Raw genomic sequence first — 17,899 nt, 5'->3', positions numbered from 1 at the left:
ATTTTCCTTGTTATTATGTTATATTCTTGATAAAACTAGTTTTTCAGATACATTTTAATAAATACATTTAATTTCCTATTTCATAGAAACCTCCGATTGACAGTAGTTCTCAAAGTGGTAAAATTCCCCAGTCTTTACAAGGAAACATTACTCTGAAGGATGTTCATTTTTGCTATCCAGCTCGTCCAGATATTCCAGTATGTAAAATATCACTTGCTTTTTATTCTGAAATTAATAAAATTTAATAAAATGCAGTCCTTGTTTTGTTTGAAAAGGAGGAATAAAACATTACGAATAAAGTACAATTTAAATTGAGTGAGTTGTGGACTTAAAAAAAAAAAATGTCGAATGTAGTAAAAATGAATTTATTGAGCAAGCTTCAATAATTGTACTGAAGGGGGAAAAACAGGAAAGATTGAAAGAAAGAAAGGAAAAAAAAAGCAATTTTATTTAGTAGATGTGTTAAACTACACCCTTCTCATGTTTAAGTGTTTAGTAGGAAGTTTTAAATATACTGCCCCTATTTCTAATTTTATGTACTCTTCATTTATGTTTGAGTGCTCATAAATAATTTTCAGTTAAAACCTAGCAGAATTATTCTTTTATACAAATTGCAATAATTGGGTAGTTTAACTTATAAGTGATTAAACTAGCGATTCTCAACCCATGGACTGTAGCCCACACAGCATGTCAGTGGGCGATGGACGAAGAGCCTGTGTCTGGTCCATCAGCCTTGGTCCATCAGTCTTGAGTGGTCAAGAGTCTGAGCCAAGATATATCTTGAGTCTAATATCAATTTCTGGATGATTCGAGGGTTAGATGTGTCATCTCTCGAAAACTCTTCGTGGCTCTTCGCCCAAAAGAAAGCCTTTTGTAGTTAAGATTTTTCATGTTTCTTAGGTTCTTTTCCCCATAATTTAAAATTAAATTCAATGAATCAGAAACTCCTTTAAAGAAAATTACCCAAAAAGAAATTGACATTAGCTTTGAGTAAAAAATACTCCTCCTTAGTTGAACTATCACATTACCTAACAAAACTCTGAAATCACTGTTTTAAAACAACACCATTGGCCCATTTTGGATAAATATTCAACAAGACAAACCAGTTATTGTCAAATTTACATTGAGACACTTGATTGATTTTTCAACAACCTATCTATTTGAATGAAAATTTTAAATTACAGTTTTTTAAAAATATAATGTAGGAATGAATTGAATGTTGAGAGGTTTTTGAGGCTTAAAACTATCCAGTGTCAGTCCATATATTGACCCCCCTTCTAGAGGAAAAAAATCCTATTAACATTTTTTAAAGCTTTGATCACTTGTTTTTTAGTTTTCTTACAGTTATACCAGCTACAGGACTGTCTATGAATTATGTCTCAATTTTTTTTCTCAACAAGTTGACCCCCTTTCCCCTTGTCACACTGTTTTTCATAAGCATATTGTTCTAAAAAATGTGTTCTTGTTATCCCATCCTCCCCCTTGTCATAAACACATTTCATGACCCCCCCTCCCCCTGTCGAAAAGTGACATCATTTGAGACCGTGAGAAGCAAAGAGATGCAAGTGGCAAAATTAAAAATTTGGAGATAACCAGTACAAATAACAGATTAACCTCTCCTCTGTCTTGATACAAGACATAGTACTAGTGCACAATAGGTATTGTTATACAGCATGATTTAGAAAAGCTTTTCAATGGAAGTCTACCAAGACCAACCCCTTATCTTACAACACATTTCCCTCAAAACTTTAAACTGTCCACTTACATCCCTTTGCTTTTCACTGCTTCAATTGTTTAATCTCTAAGTGTATTCAACAAAGTTATTTTCTTTATTAGAAAATACTTCTGAAATTCTTTTTGTACAGTATATCTATATCAGTAGCGTTAAATAGTAAACCACCGTTGACAGCAGTGGTGCCCAGCCCCCCTTTAAGCAAGGGCACATCCCCCTAATTATCCCAAGGACCTCCCAAATAAAGAGCTCCCCCCCCAAACATCCCTCAAAACACCCCCTTTAAAATTTTCAATGCCCCAGTCTGCGCCATGAAACTCCCTTAGTGGGTACCCTTGGTTGATGGTCTTTAATCTCCAATTTCAGTCTTCACGGTAATATTTATATTGTAGTTAGTGAGCCTCAATTTTTAAAAAAAAAAATTGTTGGTTTACACCAAGAGTTTTTGAACCGCTAGACTAGACAACTGTGAAAACTGTTTTTAACCTCTCTCTCCCTCCCCTCCCACCAAAATGAGAAATATTTCTTTAGAACTTAATTAGCTCCCAGTGACCTTTTTTTAATTACATGGAAAACACACTTTTGCTTTTTGGAGTTGGAAATATGTTACATTCTCTCTGTCAAACTTTGAATTAAGTAAAAGTGATTAAAAATCTCAATTCATAGCCTTCAATTTACTTAAGCCTAAGAGTTGATGAAGAATTAAATATTAGCCTGAATTTTGTTATGTTTTTTATCACCCGAATTTTAATCAAAAACAACTCAGTCGACTTCCTGTTTCATTTTGTTCTTAACTTAAACTTCATTGAAATGAAATTATTTTAAGTTTACTTTAGAGAGATTTTCTCTTTGCATTGCCATTTGGCATTAGCATTTCTTTTGAGCAGCTGTCATTTTTCATGTTTGTTTCTTATAGATTTTGCAAGGTTTGTCTCTTAAAATCAGAACTGGGGAAACAGTTGCTTTAGTTGGTCCCAGTGGATGTGGTAAAAGTACTATTGTGCAACTAATCCAAAGATTCTATGATGCTGAAAGAGGAAGTGTAAGTTTTAATTGATACAAATATTGTTTTAACATAAAATGTGCAACTTTATTTATTTTTTCGAATTTTATGAGCAAAAAAATGTTAAAGGGAGCAAGGGTTAAAAAATATTTTTTAGTTAAAAAAAAAAATTGCTGCTTGATTTGTCTAAAGATTTTTACCCTGACATTTTTCACTGTACTATTATGCTTCTAATCCATCAAGTTATAGTACTAATAACATGGGGAATGTATACTTTCCTTGGCACAATTTTTTTTTTTTTTTTTGGCTTTTTTGAGCACTTTTTGCCAGTCTATGACAAATGTGCAAATTTATTTAATTTTCAATTATTTAAATAACATTCAGTTTTACGAAAAATGAAAAGATAAAAACATGAGGATTTTTTACTATGTTAGTATTATATTATCAATTATATATATATATATATATATATATATATATATATATATATATATATATATATATATATATATATATATATATATATATATATATCCATTTTTCAAAAGAATAGTAATAGTAATGCAGCAGTCTCTCTTATCCACTCTGCTTTGGAAGAAAGACTTTGAGGATTATAGAACCTTTCAGATAATAGAGAACTTTTTTTGCTTGCATATTGTTTTAATGTTTCATTTATCACATTATTAATTTTACAATCTCTAGTTTTAAAAAGGATTTTTATTTTTAATACACTGAAATTCAAAATTATGCATTATTTACAACATGAAATATTCTCTCTTTTCTCATTAAATTTATTGCACGTGGAAATTATGATGGTTTGTTTCAATAATTTCAGTTTGTTTTCCTGTAGCCACAAGCAAATTCATTTGCTAAAAACTTGACAGTAAAACCAGCATCCAATCTTTTAAAATATCCTCTTCTTGTAAAATAGTTCAATAGATGTGCTTGGGAATGGAATAAGAAAAGAAAAAAAAAGATAATAAAAATAGTTCCATGCATAATCTTTAGATTTTTTAGCAATTCATTCAAAATTTTATTTGATATTTAGGTTGAAATTGATGACAATGATGTCAAAGAGTTAAATGTTGGATGGTTGAGAGACAACATTGGATTAGTTGGGCAAGAGCCTGTTCTATTTTCAACAACTATTGCAGAAAACATTTGTTATGGTAAAGCTGGTGCTACTCAGGAGGAAGTAGAGAAAGCTGCAAAATTAGCGAATGTACACAGTTTCATTGAAGCTTTGCCTCTAGTACGTAATTAGTTTTCTTCATTTCTGTTTTTTATGTTTTTTTTTGTTATTTTTGCTGTTAGGGAGGAAACATTTCCTTTTTATATCCTACAGCATTATTTTAGTATTATTAAATGTGTGTTATATTGCAAAAAGTTTGATTAATTTGTGGTTTAAAATTAAAATGTTCTCAATTGAACAGATTCGACCTTTTTGTTGGAAAAAAAAATGCTAAATAAGGGTTTTTTTTATAACTTTGAAACACCTGTATGCCATTTTCATGTCAAACTTTTGTGCTAGGATCGAAAGTTAGTTTTAATCTTTGTTCATTTTGCATAAAGTCATGAATCCAATGTTGTTTTTTTTATACACCTGTACTTGAATTTCTTGGTTATGTAAATTTTAGTGAGAGTAATTTAGTTATAGTTTTTGTCATTCTTGATTCTTGTTAATTTTTTGATCTCTCTTTAGAATTGTTATTTTGTGTGTATGGGAAAATGTGTTAAAAAATCTGATGTGAATGCCACATTACTTCCTTGCATGCCTATTCAAAGATTCATATTTTTTATAACTAAAAGAGCTCTGTTGAAAATTTAAGGTCCAAAGTGTTTTGCAGTTATAAAACTTCTTTCAGTGCTTGCAATGAAGTGCCTAAAAGGTATTGTTAAGTGTGTGGTGCTAGCTCTTGCTAAATGGTGCGAAACATTCACTTGGTTATAAAGGTGGATTGAATACTAGAGAACATATATTTTGGCACATAAAACAACTTGAAACTAACATTTAATTGCCAAAAAAAAAAAAAAAATCGCACATCTGGACACTGTTCAGCTCCTACATACAAAATTATTATCATTATTTTTTTTAATGGTTTATGTTTTTTTAATTATGAAACTCCAAAATGCTCTTGTGGATGGCTAAAATGTTTTTTTTTCTTTTTGTTTGCATACATTATTTCATGTACTTACCTATGTAGTTGCAAATTTAATGAAAAGGAGAAAAAAAATCTGATCCCCATCTGATAGGGGATCTTGATGATCCCCCAGGGAAGTAGGGAAATCCTCATACTACTTCACTGTGTGACTATTAAATTATAGGCATTTTGTAGCTCGAAAAAATGTTTGTGCATTCATGTTTGCGAGTTAGATGTAATACTTCTTAATTACATAACTTTTCAGACACAGTCCTACTATTATAAAAGCATGGTAAAGATAGGGAATGGTACTTTCAAATGTAAAGAAAGATAATGTTTTTATCAGAGTCTAAGATCTATCGAAAATTGCACAAAAACTACAACATGTATAAGGAACAAAAACACAACATAATAAAAATAGTGCATTATGTAAAGCAAAAAACATTTGAAATAATTACACTCCTAGTTTTTCAAACAGATCCAAAATTTTTTTTTTTTTGAGATTCATTTTCCATGAAAATTCAATAATTGATTTAATGGATTCCTTGCCAAATTCTGAATATCATATTTGTCATTCATTTTTTGAGTTATATGAAATACATACGTACATGTATGCATATACAGACATTACAAGGATACCCATGATAACCCCATGATTACCCATGATAATTAACTAGGGAATGGTCGAAATTGTTATTTCATACATTCAATGGTACATATGCTCATGCAAACAGGCCAAAAAAACTACTTGATCCTCATTCTGGGGTAAATAAAATTGAAATTAGGCCAAAATTTGAGTGCATTTTTTTGACAATACACTAATTTCTGTACTTTGCACAAGGATGTAAAAACTAGTCTAACTTAATTTAGAAGTATTTTAAATAGAAATTTAGGTTTAAATTTGGAACATTTTTTGGAGAAACAGTACTTCCATTACTTATTATCTACGAGGGGGTAAAACTGCAGAATTTTTTTAAATACAGTCTGAGAAAATTACACTAATTTTATGTTATTTTGTTATACTTTCTGTTATCAAGTTCCTAATTTTGTAACTAGCAAAAAAAAAAAAAAACGGTTAAAGTGAATTTTTTGTGCACTTTAATAGAAATACAATACTCTTGTTGGAGAGCGTGGAACTCAGTTAAGTGGTGGACAAAAGCAAAGAATTGCCATTGCTAGAGCATTGATCAAGAATCCTAAAATCCTCCTTTTGGACGAAGCCACATCTGCATTAGACACTGAAAGTGAAGCTATTGTACAGTCTGCACTAGACCAGGTAGGTATTTTTTTTAAATACTTTTTTATTTTTGAATTGCATGATTAAAGCTCTTAGTTTTGTAAAAAATTCTTAGTTCTGTTGTAATACATTTTTTTCAAGGATATTTATTGCAGAACAACAAATACAAAACATTAAAAAAGTCATGGAAGCTTTGTATTGCTGAACTTTCAGTGTGTTTTTACATTGCACTAAATCATTTTTACCATTTTTTTAAATTTGATTAATCTAATAACATAATTTATTGAAGTCAAACTTCCTTAGGCATGATGAGTGATTTTTTCTAGGAGAAAAACTCAGAACTTTCAGACTACTTGCATCCCAAACTTTGTAACTGAAAGTGCAATAGATTTGTCTGCACAATGCACGCAGACATCCAGAAAGGCATGAGTTCCAAAACATTTTGGGACTTCCCATATGTTCTCAGTAAAATCAATATGGCATAATTAAAATTGGATGCTGAATTTTTTGTGAGATGTTTTAGAATAATTTTGTTTTTGTTTTTTAGTGCTCTAAAATGTTTTTTTTTAAAAGGGGGGGGGGGGGAATATTGGATTTTATTGTCTTACAGGTATGTTGAAAATGTTATTTAAACTGTAATGCTTAATTCAATGTGCCTTTTGATATAAATAAGGGTTATGTAGAATAATTTGACACTACCTATCAATCAAAACAGTTTCATACACGTATTGGATTTAATTATTGTTGAATGCAATAAAAAAGTTTTGAGCTTAGAGCTCAAAAAGGGGGGGGGGCAAAATTGCTTTAACAATACAAAAAAAAATATTAAAAAAATAAATAAAATTAACAAAATAAAATAAAAATATAAATAAATAAATAAATAATATAAAAAAATAAATAAAGAAGTGCTCATCATTTTTAAAAAGGTTATTGTATTGTTATTAATGATAAAGAAATATATTTTCTTTTCTTTTTAGGCTAGACAAGGTCGCACAACTATCATTGTTGCTCACAGACTTTCCACCATCCGAACAGCAGACAAAATTGTTGCATTATGTAATGGAGTTCTTAAAGAAATGGGCACACATGAGGAATTAATGGAAAAGAAAGGGATTTATTATCAGTTGGTTACAACCCAAGTAAGTTTTGCGGTTTATTTGTTTAGGGATGAATAAATAATCAACTCAAAATTCTTCAAAATCATTATATCAAAAATTCTATTTTGCATATGTTCTACATCATAAGTTTTCTTGATGAATTCCGTGATAAAAATTGAAATTAAATACATGTTTCCAGTTGTTTTGGGATTCAAATTTCCTTCAAGAGTGTTATTTCCTAATTTGTTTTTGACCATAATCCACATGTAAATTGTTGATATCAAACTATAGTGATGAATAATTCATTTACTCAAAACAAATACATTTTCTCGTAGCATAACTGTACACCAAAATTTCTTTGGAAAAAAAAAAAAAAAGAAAAGAAAACTGTCCCGCTCCTATTTTAATAGTGTTGTTGCGTTTATTGGCTTAAAACTGAAGAACTTCTGAAGCATTGCCTTGTTAACCCTTTCCATTCAATTTCCTTTTACTTTATCTAATTACTCACTTAAACATCGCCCTTCATTAAGCTTTTTATTCATTATATCATTTGTTAATGGATTTCAGAACATGATACATGAAATATGGCGAGGAGAGCCCTGACATAAAAGTTAGATTGAATTGAAGTCTGTGTCATATGCAGCGCTCAACATGCAAGTTGATTGCAATAGGATGTGGCTGCCCTGCCAATCGAGCACTTTTGTCTAAATTTCTGACTTCTCTTAAGTTTTTCTGACTTTTTTTTTTGATTTTCATTCAATTTACAAATTTTGATTTATGCATTTTCTGTGAACATGAAAATGTTCCAAACATAATAGGCTTCGCCTAATCTGCTCTCTAAGCTTTACCTAGTTCTGCCAACTTCTGTTTCAAAAGAATTCTCAGTGATCCGCTTACAGATTTGTTGCAATAGAATAGCTTTGACAATTTCTGTACACCTTTAGAAATATTTTTTAAAATCATTTATTTAATTTTTTTAAGATTCTTTATTTGGTATATTGTAAGATAATTTAGTTTTTATATTTGTACACAAAGCATAATTTCAGTTGTTTTTTTTTTTGTGAAAAATTTGAGCTTCAGGTGTATTTTCAGATGTTTTATGTGTGTTATAATGTTATGGGTAACTTTGAACCATCACGTGAGAAGTGTGATGCTAAATTAATTATTTTGATTAAAGTAATGCAACTTTGAATCACTAAAATAAACTTTTAAAATGTTTGAAAACTTTGAATTTTATTCCTTGTGATTTTATAATTATTTCCCTGCATTGGGTTTAGACATATCTGCTTTTCATTCAAAAGATGTAAAACATGAAATCTCTTTAATATATATGTAAAGCAGTTCCAATGAGCAGATCTTTTTGTCCTACTTTTGAATAATTTACTATTTTTACAATTTAAGAACTGATCTTGGAACAAACTTTTGGTCATTATAACTCTTTCAATGTGATAAATCTCATAAAATATTCTTTATGAATTTTGGGGTGAAAAAAACACAATACAAAAAAAAAAATCATTACATGCTAAAAGCATTCTTTTCATTATCTCAGTATACACAATTTTAGTTTGACTTTCATCTTTTAAAAACAGATTCACAGTTTACATTAAATTATTACTGATACAACTATTTAAATTTCTAAACCTATTTTTCCCATAAACGACTGTCATAATATTTTTTTTCAAAGAATTCATTTTGTACTTTAGTAACTATCATATTAATGTTTTTTCTTTTTTGCGAAACTAATACAATACATTCTTTTGCAGACCAAAGACAGTGAAGAAGATGACGATGAAGATGAAGAAGATGATACTTTCATTGATGATTTACCTGTGCTTGAACGTCAATTCAGTATCTTAAGTTCAGGGTCTTATAAATCTGATACTGATTCTTTGCCTCGACATGTTTCCCGCACTCTTTCTGCTGGTAGTTATAGAGCTCATATGGTAATTCCCTTGTGTTTTCTCTAACTTTTACAGCCAGAAATAATTATTTTCATTTTTGCTGGAGTTTGTAAACCAAAAATATTGATTCAATCTGATATTTATTGGGAAGAAGAATGGTTCACTGCAATTAAAGGTTTTAAAAAAATGGTGAAAAAAAACTGCCTTTTCACTTTCCTTTAAAGAACAAATGAGAGTTAATGTCTACTTTTCTCAATCACCCATTTCTCTCAAACCAAATTAAATTTTAGGATTTTTAGAAACAATATTTATTTGAGATTTTTTGGCTCAGTAAAACTTATCTTATGAGATATGTTCATTACTTAGCAACAAGTCCTTCAAATATTGGTACTAAAAATCTTTAAAATTTAACTGCATTGTATAGAAATTGAGTCCACGTTCTTCATAAAATTCATGCAGCAAAACAAAGATCTAACATATTTTAAGTATTTCCTTGATACCTCTGTTATCATGGAATTGCTTTACTAAGACATGTTCTGAAAAATAAATAAATAAGTAAATGAATTGATAAATAAGTAAGAATTATTTGGAAGTTTTTAATTTTAAAAACTTCCATTATTTAAAGTTTTTCCATTAACAATGGATATGAAGATAAAATTTTAACTGCATCAAATGCTTGAATATAATATTTTAAAAAAATAAGTAATGCAAAAGTCAAGGGTAGAAGTTAAAAATAAGTTGCTGGTCCAATGTACCAGTAACTACAAAGTTTCAGTGGTCGGTATGCACTTTTAGTGTTCCTTTCTTGCACCTTGATTTCAAATCAAGTAAAATAAAAAACTAGCCAAAAATAGGTTAAACAAACAAAATACAGTAATACAGCTAATAGCGTTAATTACCAGTTTTCAGTAGACATATTTGAGTGACTGGAGAAGAGAATTAAACAACAGGCATCTTTCCATTCATCAGTACTAGTAAAGGAATTTGAGCAAACAAAATCTTATTTTTAAAATTTTTTCGAGAGAAAGCTAAAAGAGTGGTAAAAACAATGTGCTGTAATGCTGTAGGAATTTCTATTATCTTTTCTTACAAAGAAAACCTACATATTGTAAATAAAGGTACAAACTTTCAACAAGATTCAAAAAATGATGGGTAAAAAAATATTAAGCTTCACTTTTCCCATAAACCACTAAAATTTATTTTCTGCTGGTCCCATGGATATTCTTGTGGTCTTGGACCAGCGGACCAATAGACCAGCTAATTTGGAGCCCTGAAAAAGTCATTAAAAAATAGTGTGTTGTGCTTGACTTACATAGTTGGTTTTTCTTTTAATCAGAAGTGCTGTAATATTCAATGCATAAAATGCAAATGAACTTTATTTTGCTGTTAACTTTAAGTTAATCCCTACAAATGCAAATTTTCTGAAATTCGTTAAATGTTTGAAATTATTTCTTTTTTTTGTGCAATAACTAACCCCAGCTCCTTGAACTAATAGGATGAACAAGAACAAGGAGAACAGGATGCTCCATCTCAAACTAGGTTACTGAAAACATGTGCACCTGAATGGCCTTACATACTTGTAGGAGGGATAGCAGCTATCATTATGGGACTTTTTACTCCAATATATGGAATTGTATTTGGAGATATACTTGGGGTGAGTAGTGGCTGTACTTCATTATTTTAGTTAAGCTTATAAAATTTTTAACAGTTCCAAACTCATAGGATTTGTATGTCTCCAAAAAAATTGCAAAAATAGTGATCAAAGTCTGAAAATAAAATTCCCATACTTCTCATAAAAATAAAATAAATCATGTCTGTTACTGCTAAAAATATTTTTTAAATCAGTTAAGAGAGATAAAAATTTGGAGTTGGTTTTATTTTTATTGGAAATACTCTTAATGAGAAGCCTAATAAAGAATATTTTCAATTGAAATCAAACATACTTTATGAGTGCTGTATTTTACTCAGAAGCTTTTTTATGAAGAAGATAATGTTAACAGTTTGGTACATTAGATTTTTCATAATTCAGAAGTTTTTTGTTTTGTAATTTTATTTTTAAAAACTCGAACAACATGAATGAATTAATCTCTGAAATTTTTTTTGCAATGTGAAAAGAACTTTTTTAAAAACTAATTTTCGACCTTGGTGATCAAAACGGCGAACATCCCGTATCAGAGTGGGTCAAAGAGCAGTGATCAGTCTTTGTCGATGACAGTGGGGCAAAAGGGGGCAAACAGGTTCTTGCAATATTTTCAGCATTGCTCAGTTAACTTTGCCCAAAGTACAGAATCAACAGTATCTAGGCTGCCATAATCGGTAACTGTCGCCAAGTAATGCATTTTTTTAAAATTTCAAACTCCTTTTCTTGGAAAAAGTTTAATAATACTACCATTACAGACACCTTTGGCAGGTTATTAATTTGCCCTTTAACAAATCCAATCTTCATTCTAAGACCTAAAATAGTTGGAAAAAAAAAATCTGTGATGAAAACGCTAATAGCTGCAATCCAAGTCTGCTGCAAAAAGTTGAGATATACAGTGTGGTGACATCAGCTGCTGACGTTATAGGCCATACAGCTCTTTTGCTCATGGAATTTTTTTAAATTCATTAAAAGTTGAACATTGGTTTTCTGAATTTGGCGATGGTGAATTTTTAAATTTTTTATGTCTCTTAACAATAGTCAAAATAGAAATATTTAATAGGTAATACTTCCCTAATCAGCACCAAAATGTAGCTACTTTCTCTAGCCTGAGAATTAATAAATTTCTAGTCATTATATTTTACAATAATAAAGATCAATGAAGTAAATTACAATATAGTTTCAAAAGTTCATTTTGAAATCTATCAGCTGCCATGAAAGACCAAAATAGAGAATGTCAACTTTCACCAGTAATTCACCAGAATTATTAGGTATTTCACCATTAGTATTTGTTTGATTTTATTGAAAGTATTTTATTAGATTTCTAACAAAAGATATTTTCTGTAAAAATAAATCAAACTTCAAGTTTTTCATTCTCGCATGTGAATTTGTGAAAGTTGGTATTCGGCGACTAATGTCGACATTTATTTGACTTCACTTTCACATAAATATATCTGTTTGTCTACTTTTCTTTCTTTTCTTAATGAATACTTATGTTTGTTTTCTTGCAGATTTTAGCTGAGCAAAATGATCAGATTATATCAGACATTTCATTTTATTCTCTAATATTTCTTGCTATGGCAATATCTGCCGGTATATCATGCTTCTTACAGGTAAATTCTTTATCACTGTTTTTATTTTATTTGCTATTTTTTAATTTTTTTTTTTTTCAAATTAAGCAGTTAAAATGATTTCTTTAGCTTTACTGTTTCTTATTTCAACATGACAAGTGTCAATCTACCTCAGAGTCTCAGATCTATACTTTTTTTATGAATAAAATTATTGGTGGATCACTATTATTTTGTTAGTAATATTATTTTCAATGAAACTCTTTCCCTGTATCGCTTTTTTTTCATGATGAAACTTCTTTTGGGAGTAAATAAATTTTGCATAGAAAATATTGACTGCCTGAACCTCTGATTTTCTGCTACCTCTGAACACAGCCAACAGATTCTGTTTTCCCCGAAAGATTGTACTGTCTGTTATAATTGTAGAAAGATATCACAAAGATTCACTGTCGGGAAAAATGCATAACTCAGAATATTTCCAAGCTGAAAGAATGCATTTGGTTTTACCTCATTATTCCTCTTCTTATCTGAATTTTTAATTGTTTAAAGTAATCCCCTCTCCTTTCAGAATTCAATAAAAATATTTTAAAATTGCATTACTGTTTCATAAAAGCATGAAAGAAAGAAGTTTTTAGGTATAACTTTTCACTTAAATGATTTAATGACTTAATATTACTTTTTTTTAAGTTATTTCTTTCCTTGTGTTTTTTTATATTTTTGTCAAAGATATTAAAAATGTTACATAAGAAAATCCAAAGATTTTATATTATTTATTATTAATACCATGCCTCTTTTTCAGACTTTTATGTTTTCTATTGCTGGTGAAAAGTTGACTTCACGTTTAAGGAAAATGGTTTTCACTACAATAATTAGTCAAGTAAGTTTGAAAACAATTGCAACTTGTCTTTATATCACATGTATTTTTCACAACAAACAATACCAAATATTAATGCGAAATACAAAATGTTACAGAAAAGTTAATTAAAATTTCCTTTGTGATAGGATATTGAAAATAAGAGTAAGATAGGTTAAAACATTTCATTGAAACTATTTTAAAAATAATTATAAAATAAATTACTTATAGCATATGATAAGGGAATCCAACTATTATTATAAAAGCAGTCTAAAGCAGCGGTTCCCAACCTTTTTAGTTGTGCGGCCCACCAATTTTCTAAAAAACACCCGTGAGGCCCACTAACTACTATATATTACTTGTACAGCCAAAATTTACTTTCGGGGGGGGGGGGGGGATAGCATTTGCTTATAACATTCCTTAAGTGTAAATAATATACCGTATTAGGATTGAAAGTGTGTTAAAAACCAAAGCTCTGGAGGTGTTAATCACTTTCTCTTCTCATGCTGCAGCATTGATACTAACATATTGTACAAGAACAATTTTCAAATTAGTGTTTAAGAAAGAAAATAACTTTACTGTCATTCACTTAGCAGGCATAGCTGTAAGAAATTCAAAAACAAGTCATCAAAGTCAAAGCTCCATGGGTTTTTTGATGCTGTTTTTCCTCTACAAGGGAGTTGATATCTGGTTTGAAATTGGATAGTTTTACTCTCAAATAACTCGCAACATTCAATGCATTTCTATATTTCGTTTTTAAAAATTTGCAATGAAAAGTCTCATTTAAATAGGTAGGTTGTCGAAAAGCCCCTCAAGTGTCTCAATTCACTGGTTAGTCACGCCTATTCATCAAAGGAGGAGCCTTTTTAGCTTGAAGCTAATACTAGTTTCTTTGGTAATTTTCTTCAAAAGAATTTATGATTCATTAGATTTCATCTTCAATTATAGGGGAAATTCCTAAGAAATATGAAAAATCTTAATCTTAAAGTTCATTATTGACGATGAGCCAAGAAGGGGTTTTGAGTGACGGTACATCTAATAAGTGAATTTTTGCAAAAAAAAAAAACGGAAATAAAGACAAAAGATTTGTCTTGGTTCAGATTCCCACATCCCAGTAACACGCTCAGGGTTCATACGCTCCTTCAAAACTCCTCCAATACTCCTTCATTCAGGAAAATTTTTTGAAGGGCCCTTCAAACTCCTTCATTTTGGTTTTAACTCCTTCAAAATTCCTTCTTTTTTAGTTTACTACATACTTTTCCTCTATAACAGTAACTAAAAATACTTCGATCAAAAACTTAACATTGTAACAAGAACAATTTTTATGTAGTAATTTCGTGTATTTAGTAGTGATTTTGTGTATATATATATATTTTCATAAAGATGTGATTTACAAATTGATCATAGAAGTCGTAAAAGTTGAAGGTGAAAATATTATTAGATGACTAAGACATTTTATGAGTAAAGTAAAACATACTTAAATGGTGCTTGGCTATTTTTTCAAGTTTTATGATTATTGATTTTCCTTCCACTCAGCAGCAAAAATCAGTTTGTCTAATTATTATTTAAAGATATAAAAATACATAAGTAGATGTACCATATTAAGTGATTGTGTTAAAAAAAAACAGTTGTTTAGTAAATCGCAGTTATGATAGTGAAAAAAGGGTCATCCACAAGGGATGTCAATCCTTGAGGGGGGAGATGGGTTCATGTAGTTGTGACAAGAGGAAGAGAGAGGAGGACAAAGTGACATCACAGAGTTATTATAACAATATGTTTATAAAAATATGACCTGTGACAATAGGAGTAGTAAGGTGAAATGTGACAAAGGTGGAAGGGGGCCGAATATGCAAAAAAAAAAAAAAAACAAACTGCGACATCATTTAAGGACGGCCCATTAGTACTCCTTCAAAATCTCATTTTACTCCTTCAAAACTCCTCCAAAACTCCTTCATTTTGTTTCTGAAATTGAGTACGAATCCTGACGCTGTTCGCTGCCCACTTGTAGGCTGCAGCCCATGGGTTGGGAACCGCTGGTCTAAAGAATCATTTTTGTTTTTCATTTGCTTAGGTTTAGCTTTGTTCTTCATTAATTTTGTGCAATGCTAGCTATAAATTCTGCTTGCATGGCAGTCTATGCATTGAAATGTGCTTGTACAAAAGAAATTAATTTTTCCCCTTCATCTGCAATACTGCTTTAATTTTCTGTTGTTGCACTTTTATGAGATAGTTAAAATAATTTGCATTTTTTCTTTATTGTTTTTTTTTAAAGGTTGAGAACAAAGGTGTTTTTTTATTTTTCATTAATTAGCTTTCCTTGTCTTTAATTAGATCCATTTCGAAGTTGCTCCAAGAGTAATTTTATGAAAGTCTTTTTAGCATTCATTTTTTCTCTGGAAAGGCTAATATTTAAGTTGAATTGTTTTACATTTTTGATGGCAGGACATTTCCTGGTTTGATAATCCAATGAATAGTGTAGGATCACTGTGTACCAGACTGACATCTGATGCATCAAGTGTTCAAGGGGTAAATATTTTTTTAGTGTAAAATAAAATAAACAAATATTTCAAATTATCGTTTTTGCTATTTTAAACGATTTTTATAATGTCATTATTATATTGATTTCATTGTTATTTTGTAGGCCACTGGATCTCGTATATCCACTGCTCTCCAAGCATTATCAACTCTTATTGCAGCTATTGTTATTGGATTATGGTTCAATTACAAGATTGGAATTGTTGTATTATGCTTTATTCCTCTAGTCCTGTTAGCAACTTATTTTGAAAGTAGAGTTATTAGTGGACATATGCTCAGTGAAAAATCTGGAACTGAACAAGCATCAAAGGTATGAATATGAAGTTGATAGTAGAGAGATGTAACTTTGTCTCTGCCTGTGTAAAAAAAATACTTTGATGCCATTTTTATTTGGTTGCAAATGCTTTCAAGTTGTCAACTTACTGCTTATATTTCACCTGCGATTATTTTAGTTAACTTTTACAAATGTAATTTTTTATGGAACTAAAAAAAAATTAAATATAGTTTTTAACTCAGTTATATGGGAGAAAAATTGCCACAAAAGCAGAGATCCTTTTAGGTATAGATTATATAAGGGAGAATATATTTCAGAACCAATAATGATCATTAAGTCATATTATCGTGAAAATAAATATTCCCTTATTCCACTTTCTTATTTTGTGCTAAAGTTCATGTGTTATTTTCAATTTTTTTGCTAAAAGCATGTGTTTTATTGATTAATTTTCTTATTTTAAGATATTATCCCCCCGTTTAAACCTGTTTAATTTTGTATCAAATTTTGTTCTTTACATTTCACTGCAAAAAGAATTTTTGTTCATTAGATCTGGTTATGATGTAGTAAAAGGAACTCAACAATGTAGTATTGAACAAATTAGCAGATTAATTACTGCACCTGTTTTGGGATTTCAGGGAACTTCCTTATCAATGTAAAATAGTGAGCTTTTGGATGTAAAGACATCCAGTAAAAGAGCCTTGACATGCAAAAGCTCTCTATTTTGCGTTGAAAAAGGGATTTCCTGAAACATGTATATGCACTAATCTTCTAGTTTGTGCAATAACACATTGTGGATTTCCTTTTACTTCTCTGCACAAAGGTGCTTATATATTTCTTGTGGTTATGAGAACTTAATAACTTCCCCTTTTTTTAAATAAAATTGGTCACCAATCATGTTATTGGGCGAAAAACATTGAAACAAAAATGAGTATTATGCTTTAAATTTAATCTAATGTATTGATTTTTTGACAATTGAGATTTTGCCACCTAGCAGACAATATTCTTATGTTCCTTTAAAAGTCAACTGATGAAATGTAAAATTCCAGGTAGCCATTGAGGCTATTGAGAGCATCAGAACTGTTGCCTCCCTCCATAGAGAAGAAGCATTTTATGTTCAGTTCCGAACTGCTTTATATGGCCCACATAAGTAAGTATTGTTGTTCTTAAACTGATCACTTGCATCTCATATATTTGTACCTCAGAGCCAGACTGATGCAAGTCCCAAAATCGCAATTTTCTGTTTATTAGCATGGTATGTAGAAACCTGTTCTGCATGGAGCCATGTGAACATAATTCTTTAAAAAATCTTTTTTAATTTTTTATCTGGGTTAAAAGAGTGCGTCCCATTCTTTGCATGCAACAGAAGGAAGTTTTTTCCTCCTGCTGTAAAATTACCATCGTGTGACTTATGTCTTTCTTGCTCTGAAGTACAGATATTAAATAGTACACTTGCACACAGACACATATAGATATTGGAAATCCCACTGTGTGGAGAAAGTATGAAAGTCCACCTGTAAACGTAATCAGTATTAAATGGTTTCAGTGTTAAATATTTCAAATTATTTTTTCAGGAAACTTATGCTGTATTCTTTGTTTTCTCCTTACTTTACCAAAATTCAATTTAAAAAACAATAATTAAAGGTTTTGTGCTCATGTGTTTGCATTTCAACTTAAATGAAAGTTTAAGTCAAAATATGCTAACTGTTTAAGTATAAAATTAAAAGATATCTACATTTCCATAGATTTTATTTTAGTTATTTCCTTAATGCTAAAAAAATTATAGAAGTAAACTTAAAAAAATCTCAGAAAACCTGTAGAAAGTTTCTTCTCAAATGTTTGTTGAAACTCTATAAATGTACTGTGGATAGTTTTCTGCTGAAATAACCCAACAACACAAGATTTCATTTCCTTATTGTACC

The 17,899-nt window shown here is 30.0% G+C and overlaps 1 protein-coding gene across 1 annotated transcript in view; it reads left to right on the top strand.

Moving 5' to 3' along the window:
- Window positions 1-17,899, top strand: part of LOC129230417 (ATP-dependent translocase ABCB1-like) — a 176,025-nt gene that overhangs the window by 143,061 nt on the left and 15,065 nt on the right. The window contains exons 12-23 of the mRNA XM_054864818.1: window positions 87-197; window positions 2,649-2,774; window positions 3,784-3,987; window positions 5,982-6,152; window positions 7,091-7,252; window positions 8,974-9,153; window positions 10,607-10,765; window positions 12,262-12,363; window positions 13,118-13,195; window positions 15,614-15,697; window positions 15,813-16,016; window positions 17,027-17,127. Of these exons, the coding sequence (XP_054720793.1) occupies window positions 87-197; window positions 2,649-2,774; window positions 3,784-3,987; window positions 5,982-6,152; window positions 7,091-7,252; window positions 8,974-9,153; window positions 10,607-10,765; window positions 12,262-12,363; window positions 13,118-13,195; window positions 15,614-15,697; window positions 15,813-16,016; window positions 17,027-17,127 (1,682 nt within the window). The remainder of the gene's footprint in view (window positions 1-86; window positions 198-2,648; window positions 2,775-3,783; window positions 3,988-5,981; window positions 6,153-7,090; window positions 7,253-8,973; window positions 9,154-10,606; window positions 10,766-12,261; window positions 12,364-13,117; window positions 13,196-15,613; window positions 15,698-15,812; window positions 16,017-17,026; window positions 17,128-17,899) is intronic.

Source organism: Uloborus diversus, chromosome 1, assembly GCF_026930045.1.
Source record: "Uloborus diversus isolate 005 chromosome 1, Udiv.v.3.1, whole genome shotgun sequence".
Taxonomy (NCBI): Eukaryota; Metazoa; Arthropoda; class Arachnida; order Araneae; family Uloboridae; genus Uloborus; species Uloborus diversus.
Note: the sequence above shows the minus strand (reverse complement) of the source record. Positions and strands in the feature narration are given on the sequence as shown.